General features: G+C 34.6%; 1 protein-coding gene across 1 annotated transcript in view; it reads right to left on the bottom strand.

Moving 5' to 3' along the window:
- Positions 1 to 21143, bottom strand: part of LOC121368708 (RING finger protein 10-like) — a 26915-nt gene extending 5772 nt beyond the window's left edge. Inside the window, exons 1-12 of the mRNA XM_041493454.1 lie at positions 20756 to 21143; positions 17951 to 18117; positions 10345 to 10538; positions 9678 to 9768; positions 8210 to 8267; positions 7593 to 7719; positions 5567 to 5706; positions 4871 to 5028; positions 4305 to 4466; positions 1340 to 1757; positions 828 to 961; positions 300 to 417 (exon numbers count right to left, since the gene is read on the bottom strand). Of these exons, the coding sequence (XP_041349388.1) occupies positions 300 to 417; positions 828 to 961; positions 1340 to 1757; positions 4305 to 4466; positions 4871 to 5028; positions 5567 to 5706; positions 7593 to 7719; positions 8210 to 8267; positions 9678 to 9768; positions 10345 to 10538; positions 17951 to 18117; positions 20756 to 20852 (1864 nt within the window). The 5' untranslated portion in view covers positions 20853 to 21143. The remainder of the gene's footprint in view (positions 1 to 299; positions 418 to 827; positions 962 to 1339; positions 1758 to 4304; positions 4467 to 4870; positions 5029 to 5566; positions 5707 to 7592; positions 7720 to 8209; positions 8268 to 9677; positions 9769 to 10344; positions 10539 to 17950; positions 18118 to 20755) is intronic.

Below are 21143 nucleotides of genomic sequence, written 5' to 3'. Positions count from 1 at the left end.
TATGTGCAAACTTGAGCAAGGTCTTGTGCTACACAAGTTATATACGAGGGTGTGCTGTGACAAATCTATAAATTTTGACTTGTAAATTATAGCATCTTAAATTGCAGTGTGAATGGTTAAAATTGTGCAATTTCTAGGTCACCAAATGTGAGAATGGCTAATGTGTGATTTTCGATGCCAAAAACAATAATAAATTTAAAAATTATGGAAAAAAGATCATAAAAATAGATGAATATGGTTTCAAAATAAGACTATTCTGGATATGTCAGATGACATACAGGGCCAAACTTAAGACTTGCCAGAAAAAGCTCTCAATGTGTCCTTGGATACAACAGGTGGTTTTAAAGCTAACTCCACAACTTGAAACTCGCACGTCAGAGGTAGATGGTTCAGATATCGAAGACGCTTACGCAAATCCTGGAAATCATAAAATAAAAATATATGTCAGTCAACAATTGTGTTACTTTTTATAATATAGGGTAGAAGCAAAAGGTTTAAATACAACTAAACAAATTATAGGATTTTAGCCAGACTGTTGAAATAGGTCCTACTTATGCCACAGACAGTAATTTATTATCTAAGCTGCTGGATAAAATATTATTTGAGACCATTAAAATTTAAAGTTAAAAGAGTTTGTTTTGGTTATCATCACTAGAAGCCATTGCCCAATTAAGCACCGGCCACAAGATATCAAACATTTGTGACAGAGGAAACATGCTACATTTTTTATTAGCAACAAAGAATCTTTTATATGCACTTTCCTGAAGACAAGACAGCACGGGTTGGATTTAAACTTAAAACTCCTGAATAATGTGAAATACACTTGCCTCGGTCATGAAGATGCTCTCCATCGCCACAATGGTTGCAGTCACAGTGTTAGGACAGTCCTCAAGGCTTCCATATTCTCTAACCATACACCGGGCATTTAGTGCATGCATATAGATATGTTGACCATCACTTGCTGTTAAAAAACATAATGAGTAATTTTTAAATACTGAATCTAATAATTTTAGAGACAAAATAAAAATCCAATACTACTTTCACGTGGTTAAATTGGAAAGAAAATATTTTCCCCTAGCAAAACTCTACCACCCCTCTTAACAAAACAAGTTTTATGTTTTTAGAAACACGTATAAAAATAACTTGTTCCCTCTGCACCTAATTCAATTTACCCATTACATCAGTTTACAATGCATTAAACTGTTTCTGTTACAAATCAATTTACTTCTTTCAATAATCTGATATTGATTTAATTAATAAGAACCAATGATTTACTTTTTTCGGCTCAGACAAAAACAGCATGTCAAGGGATGTTAATTTTGGCAAATATAACACTAACCTTGATAGTAATAGAACGCATCCTTTCTAACATTCTGTCGTTTGTTGCCATATTTTGGTGGGGTTTCCGTTGGCAACTCAAGGTACGCAGCAGCTTCATCGGTCGGCATGGTATCGTCTTCGGTCAGATTCTGTTGCATCGAGGATGTCGCAAACGGATTCTCTGGTGACCCCATGGGATTACCACTGACTGCGGGATCAGCAGACATCACTGGAGTCGGCGTACTTCCAGTCGCAACTGGAATCGGTACAGCCACAGTAGACTCGTCAGTTTCAATGACAATATCCTCGAGCAACTCGGAAATCTCTGGATCTGAAACCGACGACCACGAAGGACTTGCTTTTAAACTCTCACTATCTTCTCTCTCATCATCAAAAACCTCTTCATCAGAAAATGCCGAGGCATACTCAATAATTTTCTAAAGAAAACAGACATCGTTTTGTTAAATAACCTTTTAGCTAATAAGATAACATGTTAGAAATGAAAGGAATGTTTAACAATGCTGCAAAACATTTTAAACTACAAGCATTTGGTGTCTAATATATCGTTTCAACACTTGGTCAAGACGGATATTAATAATGTTCAAGGACACCCCAGTAAACACACACACATTGGTAATGAGGTGTCAAAGTTAACCTTCTGAGTACTGCAGGCGAGATATCTTGCCCGAAGTCACGTCAGTCGACATACTGTAAACTGTATATAGTGCATTCCCCAATTCATAATTCCCGCCGTTTTGCACATGACACTCACCGGAAACGGAAATATAATAAAAGAAAAAAGATTTTTTTTCAAAATGGTGGCTTTCGTTTTGATTTTTTTCAATTGAAAATACCTTGAAATTTTGAGTTTTCGACAAGTATTTTCGCTTGACAACAATGGCGGCACGTCGCGGTCATTTTCAGGGATCGATAGCTGATTGTAACAGCTAATTTGATAATAAATTGGATCGTTTTACCAACAACGAAAATCACCAAATATTGCAATATAAATTGTAGTTCGGGTTTTAAAAACAAATCTGGTCAGAAAACCAGTTATCGGGAATAATGGACATAAATACTGCAGAGCTGGCCACAAATGCCCGTAAGTAAACGCAACTTTTTCTATTTTTTGCCTAATTTTAATCACCATTAGCCAATCTAAAATAATAAAAATTACAAAAAAAAGACACGAAAATAATACTTACCGATTCATATATGAACTTTATTTCATGTATTTATCAAACATTTAAGTGAATATATGCGAGTAAAAATTATAAACTTGTACCCACTCAACGTGATTTTTGTTAAAAATTAATCCAGTAGTCTAAAGGTTAAGATAAAACGCACTGCCACCAATTAGGCTTACACTGGTGGCACCTAAGTCTGCACACCTAAGCATTTGTGTTATATTTTAAAGTTAAAATATTTCTTTAAAAATATTTATTTCACTGCCACAGTACAATGGAACAATAAACGTATTACAACTAAAGTTATTTTAATTTTAATGTTTTTTAAACTCAAGTAATGAGCGCATTTTTAGTGGGACCCCCCTGCAGTTACTTGCCTGCATGACGGCACATAAGTCTGCGCAGCAAACATTAAAACAACCACTTCTGTCGCTAATGTTTACATAAAACAGCAACAAACAATGGATCCGACTTTTTATAAGTTCTAAATAACAAACACTTCCTGTTATAGTCTGTTTCAGAAACAGTTACGTTGTGCAAATGAGATAAATATAAATGGTGTTCCATGCTCCTTAGTTTGGACAACACAAAATGACAATATTAAAAAAAAACAATGTAAAAATATTTGATCATTATTCAACAAAAATGTTCTATTATTAACCGTGTAAATGAGCACAAATAGTGTTCGTTAGACATATAGGACAATCAATGATAATTTTGAAACAGACTATAGCTAAAATAGGCCATGCTGTCAGTGCAATCTTCAAAGTGTGCAGCCATTTTGCATTGTGTCACTCAGAGGGAAATTCAAAGTATGCTTGGATGTTTACGTTTTTAAGATTAAATAAGACATTCATTTGATTTATGGATTCATAAATTACAATAAGGTATGTATTGAAGCTTCTATGTAAATTTATGTAAGTTGATATGCAAGGTTGAAGGTTGATCATTACAACGTTGACAGACACGTGTTGCACTGTTGACAGGTGATAGAAAAACACGTTGATCGAGGCTGCCAACAGTATTATGTATACTTTTAGTGCATTTTTTTCAATAAAAGTGTTATCAACCAGTTTTATACATATATTCACAATCAAGATGTGTTGTTTTAACAACGGTTTTGTGAATTAAATTAACGTTGTTTGTTTGTTTACAAACATACCCCGACACTTGTTTCGAGACGTAATGTAACGTCATTAACGTGCGCAGACTTTTGTGCCGCGCAGACTAAGGTGACATGAGTGTACTCATATCCTAAAGGCAGGACAGCATAAACACAACATGATGGAATGGATGAGATGGGGTGGGGGGGTGGGGGAGAACCTATGTCCAGTGAGGATGATTCATGCTGCAAATAATCGCACCCCAGGCAAGGGTTCTGTCATCAAGCTACATCACACCCATTTAACTCAGGAAGGAAGGAAATGTTTTATTTAACAACGCACCCAACACATTTTATTCAGTTATATGGCGTCAGACATATGGTTAAGGACCACACAGATATTGAGAGGAAAACCACTGTCGCCGCTTCATGGGCTACTCTTTTCGATTAACAGCAAGGTATCTTTTATATGCACCATCCCACAGACAGGGTAGTACATACCACGGCCTTTGATGTAACAGTCGTGGTACAATGGCTGGAACGAGAAATAGCCCCAATAGGCCCATCGATGGCGATCGATCCTAGACCCACCGCACATTGACCATTTAACTCAGATGCACAAAATAGAATAGAACTAAAAGGTTATAAAAGGTTTTAGGAGCCTGCTGAATTTTTCAATCAACAGATAAACGTACCCTTCTTCCATCACAGGAAAACCCAGGTTTAACCGGGCTTATCCGCTCTGGAAGGCTAGTTGTGACCGGGCTTTTTCCTGCCACCTTGTCAGGTTTCTGCTCTAGCATCTTATCAGTCTTGTTTGAGCTGCTGGCACATCCGTAAAGAATTTCCTCCCTTTCCTAAAACAATCAAAATCTTCATTATCGTTTTGTGTGACAATTTCATTATATATATCGAAGACATTGTTATCATCTGATGTAAACAAAAATTAATTTAAATAATATTGTTCATAAACATTCATTCAGGTTATGTGTTAAGATAATTGAAAAAGTATAAGAAAATTAACTTTCAATTACATTTTGTTTCCACAGAACTATGTCATAATCATTACAATGTGCATAAAGGTCTCACTCGTGGCATTTAGCATCTGTAACCAATAAATATTTTGTAACCAAATGAAATGATAAGACTGGAAAAGGCCACAATGGCAGACACTATAAATTATTCTACAATATCTATTTAGTTCAAACATTAAAAGTCTTTTTCATTATGAATAAATGATACCATCAGATGACATAAGTACCTTGAGCATTGTCAAAGCTCCTTCAATAAAACAAACTTCAGATGTCTCGGCTTCCTTTAGCTGATGTTGTAAGCACTTTTTCTCAGGCTCAATGATAAGGGCCTGTATCTCATTTACAGATGCAATCAGTATCTTCATATATTTTGTGTTGTCACCATCTACAATACACAAAGCACACTTACGTAGTAACAAGACTCAACTATTGTCAAAAGAATTTACAAACTATCTAAAGGTTTGTTTTGTTTAACAACACCAACAGAGCACATTAATTAATTGGATGTTAAACATTTTCTATATTTTTCCTAATGCAGCAAGCGATCTTTTATATGCACTTTCTCACAAACAGCAAAGCATGTACCAAGACCTTTGACCAGTTGTGGTTCACTGGTTGGAAAGAGAAAAAAACAATCAGGTCAATGGATTCACAGAGGTGGTTCAATCCTGCTACGCAAACACATCAAACAAGCACTCAACCGACTGAGCTAAATGCCGCCCTTAAAATATCCAAACAGACTGACAATTCTATACAATATTTATACTATTAAATTTTATACCCACTTCATATGTGTATGCACAATGGAATTATGACAGCACCGTGAGCTTCAAATCTGTTGTTTTTGCAGTTTTATTTTTAAAAGAGATAAACATGCTGTTCCTTACTGACATATACAGAGTTTGTCCAGTGTAACATTTTACCTTCAACACTATGCGGCTTGCCATCCCGCTTGTCCCACTGGGATTTTGGCACAGAGTAGGTAGTTCCTTTCTCTCTCTTCATCAATTTCATGGTTATTTCCTCACCAGGTCGGTACTGATGAACAGTTTTAGTCAGTACACTAAAACAAATAAAAAAATAGATGATAATCAGTATTAAAAAACTAAAAGCATGAAATACCAGAGTATGACAAATATTTTGAAAAGTCACTAGCCACAGGGCTAGTGGGTTTGTGAAAACCACTAGCCCACCAAGATAAAGAACTAGCCCAAATTCCTGATCAATTATAACTGGATTTTTATATAATTTTTGTAACATTACACATTTACGAGTATAACAGTAAAATAAAACAAACACTTAAATCATGTTGTAACTTTCAGTTTTTTGTTGTGTCGTACGTTTTGTATTTTGTCAAGTGTGATCCATCGTCATTGTCCCGTTTTCGTTTTTGCCCTCCCTCCGGGGAAAAATTATTGAGCAAACTCTTGGTTGGTATCTAAACACACTATCAAAATAATTAAATTTAAATGAGGATACGACAGTGTGACACACGGTAATAGATGGTTCAGTGTATTTGGTAGTTGGGTTATATATTTAGGGCCTACTATTTATGTTGCCAGGAACGGTAATGCCAAATACAGGGCATTATCCCGTGTCAGACCGATATCAAACGAATATAACGGCGACATCTAATCCGTTGTTAATTGATGAACAAAAAAGGTACTATCTTGTATCGGCAGCTGTGACGTATTATCCAAACCGCTACACGTAATAGGCCAAGCCGAGTCAGTGCATGTGCGGTTACCATTAAAGTAAATTGTTTTCCTGATTGCCGATAACCACATGTCAGCGAAGTGTTAAATTAGAAAACAATAGGTAAATAAAACAAACACTGAAATTCAAAGCATGGCTGGGGTTTACTTGATTGAGATTAACCTGTCGTCGCGATTGGTGATTTCCAAGTTCTTAGCCTAAAACATATGTGCGAGATTAACTACCACGTGACGTGTCTAACCAATCAAAACACGCATGTCATTAGACTTTATTTCCTGTGCCAGAAACTTGAAAGGGAAAGGTAAACAATGCATGCTGTAACTGTGACGATGTAGAGATAGCATGTTACTGCAGTTTGCAGACCTAGCTCAAGTGGATTATTAGTCTATACTGATTGCGTTGTTGATATTATTCGATGACAAACGTCACAATCAAATTTATTAAACGAAATTTCAGCCGAGAGAAAAAGAAAGAAAGAAAAAAAAAAAACCCACGATCGAGCGATGACGAGAGGAGGGGGGAAACCACTAGCCCGCAGGGGCTAGTGGTTTTGCGTTTCTCACTAGCCCGAACTTAAAAACCACTAGCCACGGGCGTCGGGCTAGCGGATTTGTCGAATTCTGGAAATACACTTGGAAGCTTATGATTGTCAGTAAAAAATATTTTTTATTTTTTTATTTTTTTACAAATAAAACTGGGGTGCTCATTGTTATCAATGTTTAAAAATTTTTTAGACTGATTGTTTCAATACTGTGATAACTTAACAATAAAAAATATACAGAGTATCAACATAGCTAACTCGTGTGAATTGTTGACAGCCCTGTTTATGAAGATCGAATCACGACTCGATTATACTCAAGAATAGATATTGATTGTAGTACTGTGCATCTTAACTACAGTTAATGAATTAGAAAGAGTTAAGAATATTTACTGTAATCATCAGTTTGAAGTATTAACCCTTGCGTACCTATCCCACTCCACCCAAAAACAAAACCCTTTTTATGCAGAAAATAACCAAAATGATACTGTATCAAAACTAATCAGGGCTATTACACTTTTTACCATTAAATTACACTTTACTAACTCCTGGTTAAAGCTATCAATTTTGACAAATTCGAATATTTGTTACTTATGGGCAAGTACAGCAAAAGATGGTCTCCCAAATATCCCATTTGTAGTCATTTTTGGAGGGAAAAAAAATGAAAAATGAAAATCAACATCTAATTTCCATACCTCTTTAAATCCTTGATATGGACCGCTTCGTAGCAAATTGGACATTTTCTCCAAGTCTTCTCACCTAGCGCCAAGTAATGGAGAATGCATGCCCAGCAATAGATGTGACCGCAGCGGGTTATCTTGGCTGAAAGGTCACCAAAACACATGAATAGAAGAATCCACATAATTCAGGCTGTACTCAAAATTTATGATGTAAAAGTATTTAAAAAACAACATTCTGCAGAATTAAGTCTCTTACCTATTATAAACGTAATTGGTATGTACTGATTAGCACATAAAAATTGCTACACCAAACTTAAAAAAATAATTTTTAATGTTTTATTCCACTTGTAATATTCAAGATTAATCTAATCTTATTTTACAAAGTTTGTAATGAAATGTATCTTTTAATTTTTAACATGCATTCAGACGAACAAACCTCTTTTGACCCAATTTAAACAATAATAATTTATTTGTTGATATTCAATTTCAAGTTTCTAAGAAACTGAGTTAAATGCAAAAGTCGACACTACTGTTGAAAAAGTTACACCTATAGCACATCTATCAACAAATCATGTATCCCCCAATGACAATGGATAACCCTTTGTAATTAAAACCCCCAGTAAAGCTATTACCTGCTTGTGGTATTTGTAAGCAAATTGGGCATGAAGGAGTTTCTGAACTAGCAGTCCTCTAAAAATAAAAACACAAACATTTTTAATAATAATCTTGTTACAAATCAACAATCACAGAGATTAGATAGGTAGAGGGGAAGTGTTTTCATGATCATAGGAAAATGGGATTGCAAAATTCAGTAATTATATTTGTAAAAATTCCCCATTTTTAAAGATTTTTATATATATTATTCCTGCTTTGTTTCGTAAGTCAATTCTGGGCTTGCATATTAAAGAATGGATGACATTCTGGACTTCGTTGACCACAACAGTTAAATTCAGGCTTCGAAATAGGAAGTAAAACATGACCTGCTGTTATGTTTTCAAAATAGTAGGCCAACAGAAATATGTCCTGCTAAGAATAAATATGTCCTGTTGGAAATAAGATAGCACGTAACATTGTGGTTTGGAGATTGTGTTTGAAAAACTAGGACCTCCTAGATATATTTTAGAGCATTTTGGAATTAAAATACAACAGAATCTTGGGCTAAATAGCAGATGAGAAAATCATACGCAAATTTTAGAGCATTTTGGAATTAAAATATAACAAACTCTTGGGCTAAATAGCAGATGAGAAAATCATGCGTACATTTATACGTCTCTTGAAAAACTACCTTCACAATTTTTGGGTAGTTTTAGCAAGTGAATATTTATTTCACTCGCTAGGTTTAAACAATGGACTGCTTTTCGCTGGGCACTATTATGAGCCATGTAACTAAATGTCAGAAGCGCAAGTGACTCTCCCAAAATTTTACAGGAGAGCAAAAAAACTGAATATTTTAGGAAAAATACGTTATTTTGTTATAGTCTTTGTTATGCGAACATATTAACAGCTAATCGTGACAACTACTTAATAGTGGGTGTACCATAGTTACGGCTACGTCCCAAATTAGGACGTTTTACCCTATGTGTCAGGTCTACAAATGTACTTACATTTTACACCTGAAATGTCATTGAAAATATCAGTTACGACATTTTGATCTAGAATTTAACACAGGTTGAAGGAATGAGGTAAGATCTATCCATAGATTAAATACACATACATGTGTAATTAACTGGTTTTATTTACATGTAATCCATGTAATGTGTGAACATAATGCAATGCTGAGCGTCATGTCCACTCTCTAGCTTTCCGCTTTGTAGATACGTTGTTTTGTCATTTTGTTTCTTGGACCAGTTATAATACGACTATTTGTCATGTGACAGTCAACCACTTTCTAATAGGCCGATAGTTACGATCTTTTGACAAAAGCAGAATATGAACATTCTAACTCTGGAAATTCCAAAAAGTGATTTCTCGCCAAAAGTGTAGTTGTGACCATTTGTCATTTCGCCGACGAAATGTTAACTTCACAGTGACATGCACAAATGCTTACAATACCCTTCTCAAGACACTAAATAAAAGTGAATGTGAACAAAGTAAACTTACAACTTGCTCCACCAGATCCCAGTCCACAAGCTTGTCGGCATCGATTGAATGAACAACATAGTCACCTAAATCATGCACCACAAACTGATAGCTGAAAATATAAACAATCACTGTACAGCAATACAAAACATTCAAAAGATGTATGTAAAAAGATAAGTAAGATGTTCTATTGATCTGCAGATATAATAGTATACATCATGTAAATGGACTTTGAAATTTTTTTAATAAACATGATGCACATATTTTTCAATATATTAAACAACTGCATAAGCGAACTAACCATTTAATATCACTTTTTAAGGCAGCTTTTTAAAATTGTCCCAATATAATTTTGTATATACTCAATTCTACAATTATTATACAATCAACCGAGTGTGCCATTTAGTAGTTTCCTCCTATATTTTTATGGCTACATCAGAAATGCAGTCAACAATAAATACATAGGATCCAATTTTTTTTGAAAATGCTGTATGGAGTTATTTCTGACCTTCATGAAGCTTTTTTTGTAATTATGAACTTGCGTATCAGTAGCAATCATCATAGTAATAATTAAGTGTATAATACAATTAAGTGCTTGATATGGAACAAAATCAAGTACAGATCTTAATATGACCAGTACACAGAATCTGTCAGTTTCCTTTTTATTAGTATATAAAGCTGTCCTCACTTTGCTTGCAGAAAACATTCCTTGTTGTATCGGACTCTACCACTGTAGTGCTGTTTCCGACCTCCTCCATGAGAGTACCCTCTCTGTCCACTCTCCCTCTCGGCAAATGTGAAGTTAAGCAAATGATTGTAGTTCGCTTTTTTCGAACCAGAATACAAAGCTGAGCCCAACTCTGGGCAAGGGGCATCTACTACCTGAAAGCAAAGAAAACAATATACTTGAAATAATATTTTTATTCATAGTTTAAGGGCTCACACAGAAACAAATTTTGCTTTTGTCTATTTTCAGATATACTGAATAATTCCTTAAAATTTTTTAAAATGGGGTTAATTTTAGGGATATTTTATTAGCCACAGACAAAAAGCTGTAGCCACTTTGCATAAAAATATGAGTTTCAAATACCCGTTTCTATCTAAATTACGTCTCATAGTAACTGGTTATGACTACGATAGGATTTCATCCTTCATGTTAAGTTTCCATTCCATGTACTAATTCACTGGGGCATATTTGTTTGTGACCCAATTACCAAGAACAAAATAGGATGTATTTAACTTACTACTTTTTTTTAATATTAAATTTATGTCACTAATGAAGCTTGTGACAAATGAAAATTATTTCACATTGAAAAGAAATCTTACTTAATACACTGAGTATTTATTATATGTTTACATACTGATTGCCCATGTAAAGAGGCTATGCTGGTATAAATTTTTAATTATTCAAAATCAAAATATAGTACATGTATCTTTACCAATTTATAGTTTGGGGTATCTGACCTAATCTAATTGAATTGATAAACTATCAGTAGGTACCAGCAACAGCACTGTAAACCCTGTGGCCCTGGTTAAATTACAATAAATAGACCATTTTTAATTGCTTATATCTTGGTTTGTAAAGTACTTACTGGAATAAATTATATACTGTAATGTACATGCATTATTGCTCTTTTATGTTGTATTTCTTATTTGTTAGTTAATGCAATATATATGTGATATATTGTGTTTGAAAAAGACCATGTATCACACGTCTTCAAGCCTTTTGTTTCACACCGCCCGTTGAGATTTGACTATCCTAAAAGTTGCGAGTGCATTCAATAGCCTCTAGCATTTTCCCTATTCAACCGAGAAAAAATCTAAAAATAGCACTGTACAGAGCAGAGCTTCTTCTTTATTTTCGTACTAAATACGCATAATTTTCATTTTTTTAAATTATAGTAATTAGTTTTTATAAATTAAAAAATAGTTTAAATCGTTATTATAACAAAACTATTTGTAAAAATCGCGATACATTGGGTATTAATACAATCATCATCCATTTATCTTTCTAAAACATCTACGAAACTGTGGCTGTGTACAGTGGGGCAAATACGCGAAGCTATTTTTGAAACCCTATTCATCGAGCACGTGGTGACCAAACCCGCGAAACTTGACTTGTGTGATGGCCAGCAAAGAAAAATTTTCAAAAGAAAAAATATACAGTAAAATAGGTAAGTACAGTATTGACTATTCATATTAATGTGAGAATGAGGTATTAATGAATATATTTGTTTTTTGTAAAATTATTGATGGTTGGTATTTACATCTGTATGTCCATTTGAAAAATTTATTTTGTCAGTGACGCGACATGATGCATACAAAAAAAATGTCAACAAACCCACGTGCTTTATATTATAAACAGGCCGATTTTCCACTAACCAATGCAAAAAATAATACAAGTTATAATAAGTATAAACGTTAAAGGACATGGCGATTTATTGTTAACTATGGTTCAGCTGTTGTCGTGGATATTTTTACGAAGTAAAATTTGTGAATATTTCGGCATTGGCACTTCAGATCAAAGATGGCGGATTACGTTGTCGAAATTAGCTGCTCATTAAAAAATTACGATTTTGTGTTGATCTGTGCATACACTCGATTTTATTCGTTTCTTTTGTAATAATGAAATATTAAATGAAATATTAAATGATATTTTTAAATGGTTTTAGGGTGGAAACTTGTGTTATTTTTGTCATAAAACTTGTGTTATTTTTGTCATAATTTTTTTTTTCCTTTCTTTTTTTCTTTTTTAATGACTAATTCACTATTATTATTATTATATAATGGTTATTTTATTGTTAATTAGAGCGTGTATGCTACATTAAAAATAAAACTTTTTGAGTAATAAAACAATCTGCAAATATTAAGTGTCAAGACAAGTGGGATTCAAATTAAAAGTAATAAACACTAAACTTTTTAGTTTTTATTTATTTAACAACACCACTAGAGCACACTGATTAACTAATCATCAAATATTGATGTCAGATATTTGTTAATTTTGACAGACAGGAAACCCGCTACATTTTTTCATTAGTACTAGTAGCAAGGTATATTTTATATGCGCCATCCCACGGACAGGGTAGTACATACCATAACCTGGCTTGATCATTTTCCAGTTCGCCGATAACAAATATTTGACATATTAACCAATGATATACACACTATAGGAAGAAACCGGACAGTATTCCCTTTCTATAATGTTCTCTTTTTTTTTTTAACAGTTAATGAAGATTTTGATAAGCTGTCTACCACCTTTCTGTCAACTGGTCGCGGCAGACGTCCGAACCTTCCACAGCTGAAGACAACATGTAGACTACTGTTGCAACTTTACTATTGCAAAAATGACAAGTCGTGGGACGAACTGACAGGGTTTGCACAAAAAATCATAAACTTATCCAAAGAGAGATTACGATATGTTATTGAAACAACGTTTAAACGTGCATGTGCATTAATTGATGGTGAGGAAGAGCATTTCACACTTTTTCTCGAGGAAGAATTGGCCTTTATAGGAATTCAGCTAAAGTCGGCTGGAGTAACCAGAGAACAGCTGCTCAATGTGCCTGTTCCAGTTCCGGTACCTATTGGCCTTACCAATGGGATTCTTATTGAACTTGACAAGTTTAGAAAAGATGAGGATTTATCTTCCTCCTGGATGCATGAAGCTGTGCAAGCACTTACCGGTAATATCCAATGTGACAGAAAGACACTGACAAAAGACTTAACCAAGATACTATGTGAATTCAAAAAGAAATCAAAAAATAAATCCAGGGACAGATGTCAGTTAGAAAATTTCCTGCTTGTTGATTATGTTTGCCCGAAACAGGTTTCTGTATTAGAAACATTGGTGCAAGATATTAATGGTGATGTTTGCCAAGTATCGGTACAAGAAAGTGTTGTTGACAATCCTAAGAAACGGTTTCGGGAAAATTCTGCAATTTCGTGTGACACTCCTCATACTGAAGCTGTGAAACTCAGAAAATTAAGAGGTGATATAGAAGCACTAGAGAAGTCCCTTACTGCAGAAAAGGCCACTGGACATACTTTGCAACAGCTTGTTGAAGAAAAGAATTTAAAGATTGCATCTTTAACAGAAAGAAAAGATGTTGAAATTTGTGAACTGCTAGCATCAAAACATAAAATTCAAGCTTCACTTGATGAAACAAAAAAACAACTGAATGAATTGAAATGCTCGTCACAAAAACATGTTGATACTCTATCAAAGCTCAGACATTCAGCCTACTACAAAAGACTTAAACGCAAAGAATGCAAACTTCAGAAGGATGAACTAGATTTACAAAAGCGGGTGAATGATGAAGTAAGTGAGGCTAACAAATCGAAAAGGGCGAAAATTCGCTCTTTGCAATCACAGTTATCGAATGCCACAGTACAGCTGAAGCTAGAAAGAAAAGAGAAGAAAACGCTTAAACAAAACATTGAACAGCTGAAAAGAGAGTTGTTAGATATTCAAGTACAGCAGCAAGATATCAAGTGTGTCCTCAAAACAAGAGAAGATAATAAGAAGTTTACTAAAGATGTAGTGAAGTGTGTAATTTCATTGATAGGTGATGCAGAAGTTTCTGCAAAGAACTGTGCACATGTTATACAAGTTGTATGCAAACATCTTTTTGACATCCAGGTGACAGACATTGAATTGCCTTCAGAGCGATCATCGCTGAGATTTGCAGACCAAGGCCACATTTTGGCAAAACATCAGGTGGCAGAATCCCTTCTGAAATCAACCAATGCTGATCTGCATAGTGATGGGACCACAAAAGACCATCAAAAATATGTTGGCCATCAGTTGACAACAGACAGTGGACAATCTCTCTCTTGTGGTTTTGTCCCAGTATGCCATGAAGATACATCTACTTTAGTAGATATTGCATTTGGACTGTTGCAGGAATTAGCTGATATTTACGATACAAAAGAGGCAGACCAAATATTTAAGACCATGCTGAAGAATCTCTCGGGTTTGATGAGTGATCGAGCCAGTGTCATGAAATCGTTCGACAAGTCATTCAACGAGAAAAGGAAAACCATCATTGGCACGGAAGAAGAAATGGAATTCTTGCACTGTAATGCCCATTTCCTTTTGGGATTAAGCAGTGCCAGTGACAAGGTCCTAAAAGAATGGGAAGATGGAAAAGAGAAAAAAATCGGGAGAAATGCTTCAACAAAATTTTTAACGTGGGCCTCAACAGGTGAAAATTCAGCTGGGAGATATATTCGCACTGCTTGCGATATTTTGGGTTCAAGAGGAGATGAAAAAAATGGCTGTAGGGATTCGTGGGATGCTTTCTGTCATCTAGAAGAAATCACTTCTACGATAACAAGCTTCAGAGGAAACCGGTTCAACAATTACTTCCAGTCAGCAGCATCACTGCATTTCCATCGGACAGATATTATTAATTTCCTTGAGAACTTTTCATCATCTCTAAATCGAAAACAAGACAGTGTCCTTCTCGATGCTAAATGTGAGAGTTTAGATTGTGCCATCATAGCTCTTGGACTGGTGTATGAAAAGATAACTGGTCCCTACTGGATTTTAATGGGCAAACAGGTGAAGTATCTGGACTTCTTCAGTCATGTTTGTGAACTTCATGCAGCACTAAGTCAGTGGTCAGAGGATCCAACACCGTTAACAGACCAGGAAATACCACCACTCTTTGGACGTAATGTTAACACTAACATATTTCCCTCACTGTGTAAACTTTCAGATGAGAAGAAGATAGAAGTCAATTCCATCCTTCAAAATCTGTGTACCAAATTCAAGGCTGTAACTGAACGACAGCTATCAGATTTTCTTCCAGGTGGTCGTTACCATGATGTTAAGTGTGAGAAAATGCGACAGAAAATCCAACACAGCCAAATCACAAATTTGCTTGGTGAAGCTTGTTTTGGTGACCTCGACTTCAGTATCTTTAAAAGAAGAAATTCATCACTGCATCATCACTCTACAATCAATATGTTGAAGCGGAACAACACATCAGCATGGTTTTCAGCAAAGTCAGACCTTGATCAAGAGCTTCTTCTTTCGACAGCAGCAAAAAAGTCAGAAGGAATGAGAGACAAACACAGGGAAATGCAGAAGCAGGTGGTTGAAAGAAGAAAGGCAATACTTTGCGAAAATAAGCGAGTTAGAGAGGCAAAAGCAGAACAACAACTTCAAAAAAGAAAAGCCATAATGTCAGCTGTTAAACAGAATGGAGGACCATGCCTACACGCAAAAGAATTGAAAAACATTCTGGCAGCAATTCCAACTCAAAAGCTCAAGACTGAGGCATTGAAGAATGAAATTCGGTACCAGAAGGTGGTTCTTGGGGTTAAACATTCTTCACTCAAACTGACAGGTAATTTTGAAGCATTGCTCAACAACTTGAACCAGTTTCTTGAAACAAACACCACAGAAGTGACCTCCTATGAAGACTGCGATGACGAGTGTGCTGATGCTGAATGTCAACAGGTTGAGGAAGTTCAAGATGCCATCGGATCTACAGACACTGCAGCGTTCGGCAGTTACCAATTCACAAAACAAGGCCAAAATGTAGCAGTGTATTTTGACAATGATTTCTATGTTGGACAAGTTGTCAACTTGAGAAACCCGGATGAAGGCGAAATAAAATTCATGGACAAATGTGGTGTAAAAAAGAATGTTTTTAAATGGCCTAGACTGGATTCCATAGAAAGAATTAGTTCAGTGTATGTTTTTGATTGGGACTTTAATTTGCAAACTTCAAATGGGAGAATGTGGAATTTAAGTTCAGAAATCTATGCCATGTTGGAAAGAAAGTATAAATGCTACAAAGAAATTTACTGTTAAAGAGACTTGTTGTTTAGACCCCCCAACTCCCCAAAATATTAACTGTTTGAAAATATTGCAAAATACACTGCCTACTGTATAAGTTACTATACATGACACTTGTAAATAACTGCAAACAATGTATGTATGTCTGTGATTCACTTTGTTTTCGGAAGAATGGATTATTTGGTCGTAACGCGAAAGAAAATCTGTTCATAAAGGTACAATCTGAGGGTAAGTTATTATAATAAATAATATACCTACAGCATTGATACTAATACATGTGTTAGTTTTGTATGTGTTGCACCAGCATGCAAAGATTCATGGAAATATCTTTAATAGATTTCAAAATACAGTTTGCTGAAAATACCTGAATAATGGTTAGTTTTTGTCACTTTTTCCGCACCTTAAATTCAACATTTGAGCATTTTGCTTAATCAATAGCATCAAAATTAACATTCTCAGATGCCTAAAAAAAAATAGGCTGTAAGTATACAAACTTCTCTGTATATAAAATGTGAAAATTCAACATTTTGGTGTTATAATTTATATTTATGTCATTCCGAAAATGGCTTTGGGACACATTTTGACACTTATTTGCGCTATAATTATAAGTTTCAAGAACAGACCAGATATACAAAAAATTACCATAGCAGACTAATTTGCAGTATATTGGCACAAATACATGTGTACATGTTAAAAATGCTAGTAAAATAAGTACAGTATTTTTGTAACTTCAAATTTTTACATGTTTATGAGCGTATTTATACCGTCAAATGGTTTTTCGACATTGCAAGAAAAATTATGGTACTCAAAATATATCATATCTTGAAAACTAATAAAGATATCTTCAAAATTCTTTTTTTGCTGTGCTTCTATTTGCTAGCAGATTGCAAAAAGTAAGTTTATACTATGGAAAGGTGATTTCTAAATTTTGGTTGCTGGTACCTACTATCAGTCATTTCTTCCTTTCAAGATGACAAAATTGAAGTTTGCCTAAACATTAAAACATAAATTAGTAGTTTACAAAGAAAATAAAAATAAAACTTACACACCAGTTTTGTAGTAATTCAAACATATTCTAGAAACAAAACCTTCCCTTTCCAAAGAACAAATAAAAATAAAACACCAGTAAAATGGTTTCACCAAAATCCATCTCCTCATGGAAACATATTTATCCAATATAAAGGAGTAGAACCAGCAAGACTGAAACTTCTGTTTCACGGTTTACAAGTACTGTAATTTTTGTTTTTAAATTCTATTTACAACCTAAGAAAATAAAAATAGATGTCTGTACTAAAGACAAATTCTTTCAAAATGTTGTGCAACCCTGGTTTACATCACAAGAATTGAATTATCTCCACTTAAGTACCTTCCTGTTACTTTCCAAAGCAATATTTCATTTGACAAAACAGATTCGAGTGCAAAATATATATATATTTTTCAGGTTTTCAGATCACATCCATCCTTGAATAAAAAAAAATCACTGTACCTCTTCTCTTTGTCGATCATTAAAATAGCCTCTCGGTCGTGGCCTTTTGTCCCCAAAAGCTCTGGATCTTTGGGGAACAGGCCGCCGAGAACCATCATGTGTGTCCCGTCCCCGTCCTGATGTCTCCCTCCTCCCATACTTTGCAAATCTACTTGGACTGTTTGTATCTATAAAAAAATAAATAAAAAATAAATAAAAAGACAAACATTAATTTTATTTTTTTTGTATATAATAATACTGCACCTGTAACCAGTCCAATAATGTGATTTGCATTTCATCTGTTAGTCATCAAATATATAACAGTAATTTTCATTCCTCTACTTTTTTTTCTAATACAATAAAATAGTCAACTTTAAAGTAAGAGTCTACCTGTAATAAAGGACGATGTTCAGCAAATGCATTAATACTTTTAAGTAACAGCTTGCATATAAAAGTAAAATAAACTTGAACAATTACTGTTACAAAGTTTTTTTGTTTTTTTTTGAAAGTGTGTATATCAGTCCTTGTGGTCTGAGGAAAGGAATTGCTCCTACTCATCGGTAAAAACATTCTGACCTCGCTCACTCGCAACATTAAAATGGACTGTGCAGCGCAGAATGTAGTACAAAATTGTCAAGTTTCTACTTGTAATGTTTTCATTAGTAACCAATAAAGGAAGACTTTTCTAACAAAATCAAAGCATTTTTTAAACAATGGCTAATTTATGTATTCACATACTACCATCACACGGAATTCACACTTCAGCACTCTTTCTAATCACACTGCGTAAGCACAACTTTAATTCTACTGCATATGTATTAACTAACCAAGCCTTGATCGATCAAAATAAAAAATGTTGATGGAAAAAGCTTTTAAAGTGTTTGTCCCTTGTACAACAGAAGTAATTCTATTATTGCATACAGAAACCATATCCAAAGGTTGTAACAGACTAAAACCTGTATAAACGAAGAGACTAGACTTGACAGATCAGTAATGACTGTCATCTACATTAGTTAAAAGTCACATGACTGACACTCAGTATGTGTATGTGTGTGTGGGGGTGGGGGGAGAGGCAGTGTTCTCGCTGCCACATTTAAGCAGGGCGGCCCGCCCCGCTATTGCATTCTGCCACCCTCCTTTTACTTTCTCCGCCCTCCTTTATTTTTCTGCGCCCCTCTTTATTTTCCAGCACCATACTATATTTTCCAGCACCTATCTCCACTATTTCCAAATGCACACTTTTTTCCACACACCCCCCCCCCCCCCACCAAAAAAAACCCAACAACCATCAGTCTGCACACCAAAGGAAACAAGCTGCGTTGTGTACGAATTAGCAATTGACGAAACATTTACGACAGTTACCATACAACATAATTTAATAGTATTTTTAACAGCCTCTATTTTGTCCCATACCTGTATCCATTTCATGTTTAATACAAACAAGAAAAGTTATATTTTATTTGAGCAATGAAAACATTTTAATTTTTTACGGATTCGGCAATCTCAGATTGAAAAAAACCTTACTCATTTGCTGCCAAATTTGTCACGTGATCAGAATGGTCATTCTGTTTTTTTCGTTTCCACTAACAATCGTCTGATATTTTGTCATCAACTGCAGATATAATTGGTTTTAACCGATGATTTTTACTTTCTGTCATTCTGTTTATTATAAACTTTTAATTTTTGGGGGATACCACCGCTTATAAAAACAACAGAAGTGGTAGTGTTTATCACTAAAATAATTTATTTTGGGTGCCAAATAATATATACACCGTCTGTAAAAAAAACCAACTACTTTTTACCAGCTGGCGATAGTTTATCACAGCGATCGATTCATTCGATGAAGATGGAAATAACAAAAAATTTATCCAACATTAGGAGGGGGGCACTTTACAAACATCTTTGTTTTTCGTATATCTTGAAATCTTCATTAAAAATAATATTAAAACTTTGATCGGTTCAGCAAAACCAGAACTGCCCATGAATGTCAGACAGATAACATCTCCGGTTCAATTAAAAGACGAGTCTGCTTGTATTTTGTATAAACGTTTTTGTAGGCAAAATAAGAAGTATGTTTTTCCACAAAGTCAACCAACACACAACAATATGGTAACCAAGCTCTCCCCCACCTCTTTTTTTTTTTTTTTTTTTTGATTTCCTTTAATTTTCACCCAGCAAGAACACTCGGGGATGTATGGAAAGCTGTCAGATCCGCAATTGTTATTGAGAAACAACATCAGTTGATTTTCCTTCTTTTTTCAGCCACCTATAAAAGTTGTTAGCACAAGAAAACCATTTTCCTATATACAGAAACACTGATAATTCATTTGCATTTGCTTCGTCGACAATCTCTTGTTCTTGTTTCCTCAATTCTATGACGGATGTGGTCTTCCATACATTTTGAGTTTATGACATTCACATGGACGGATTTCGATGGTTTTAAACAAATTACAAATATTCACTTACTGGTAGGAATTTTACCATCATTGACAACAAAGATAAGTAATTAATTTTTTTTATTATTTTACTTTGTATTGGACAAACTGATGTCATTAAGCGTATCCGGTTGTTGGATTGAATAGACCAGTAGCGTTTTCCTGTTAAACTTAATGGGACAGAATTCTCAAAAGCCTGAAATGCTGGAAACTAATTAATCAATTTAATGTAATAAAATTGTTCTTCATGCAGACTGATGTCCAATTTCGCTTTTCCTCATGCCTTGATATTTATAAATTTATGGACAAACCTCCAACCTAGTTACCTACAGTCAAAACTTTTCGTTGTGATTTTTCCCAATTTCGAAAAATTAAACCACGATATGCCTACCATTCTTTTTATTGTCGGACGACGCGCCATTCTTTGGCGGTACAGACGACTGACGAGACGGTTTTTTGTCCATTGTGACAGCTCCTTCTTCTAGCATTAACAACTATTTTCAAAGAACAAGATGTTCTTTTCTGCTCAGCAGATAAAACAGATATAAAACTTTGAGACTTCATTTTCTTTATAACTCCATGTTGCAACAACAAAAAAAGGGAAAATTACAATAATTATTTAGCCAGAAATTATCAGATTTGAAAAAGGGTTTTTAAAAATTAACTCTGCAAATACGGGAGTGACTGTACTCCCGTAAAAATATTTCTAGAACACTTTTAACGCAGAGAAATGCGATCCTAGATCGCACTTATCGCTGCAAAATGGCGACAAGTAGTCA

This window comes from Gigantopelta aegis, chromosome 3 (genome assembly GCF_016097555.1).
Source record: "Gigantopelta aegis isolate Gae_Host chromosome 3, Gae_host_genome, whole genome shotgun sequence".
NCBI lineage: Eukaryota > Metazoa > Mollusca > Gastropoda > Neomphalida > Peltospiridae > Gigantopelta > Gigantopelta aegis.
This window is presented reverse-complemented; position numbering and strand designations above follow the sequence as displayed.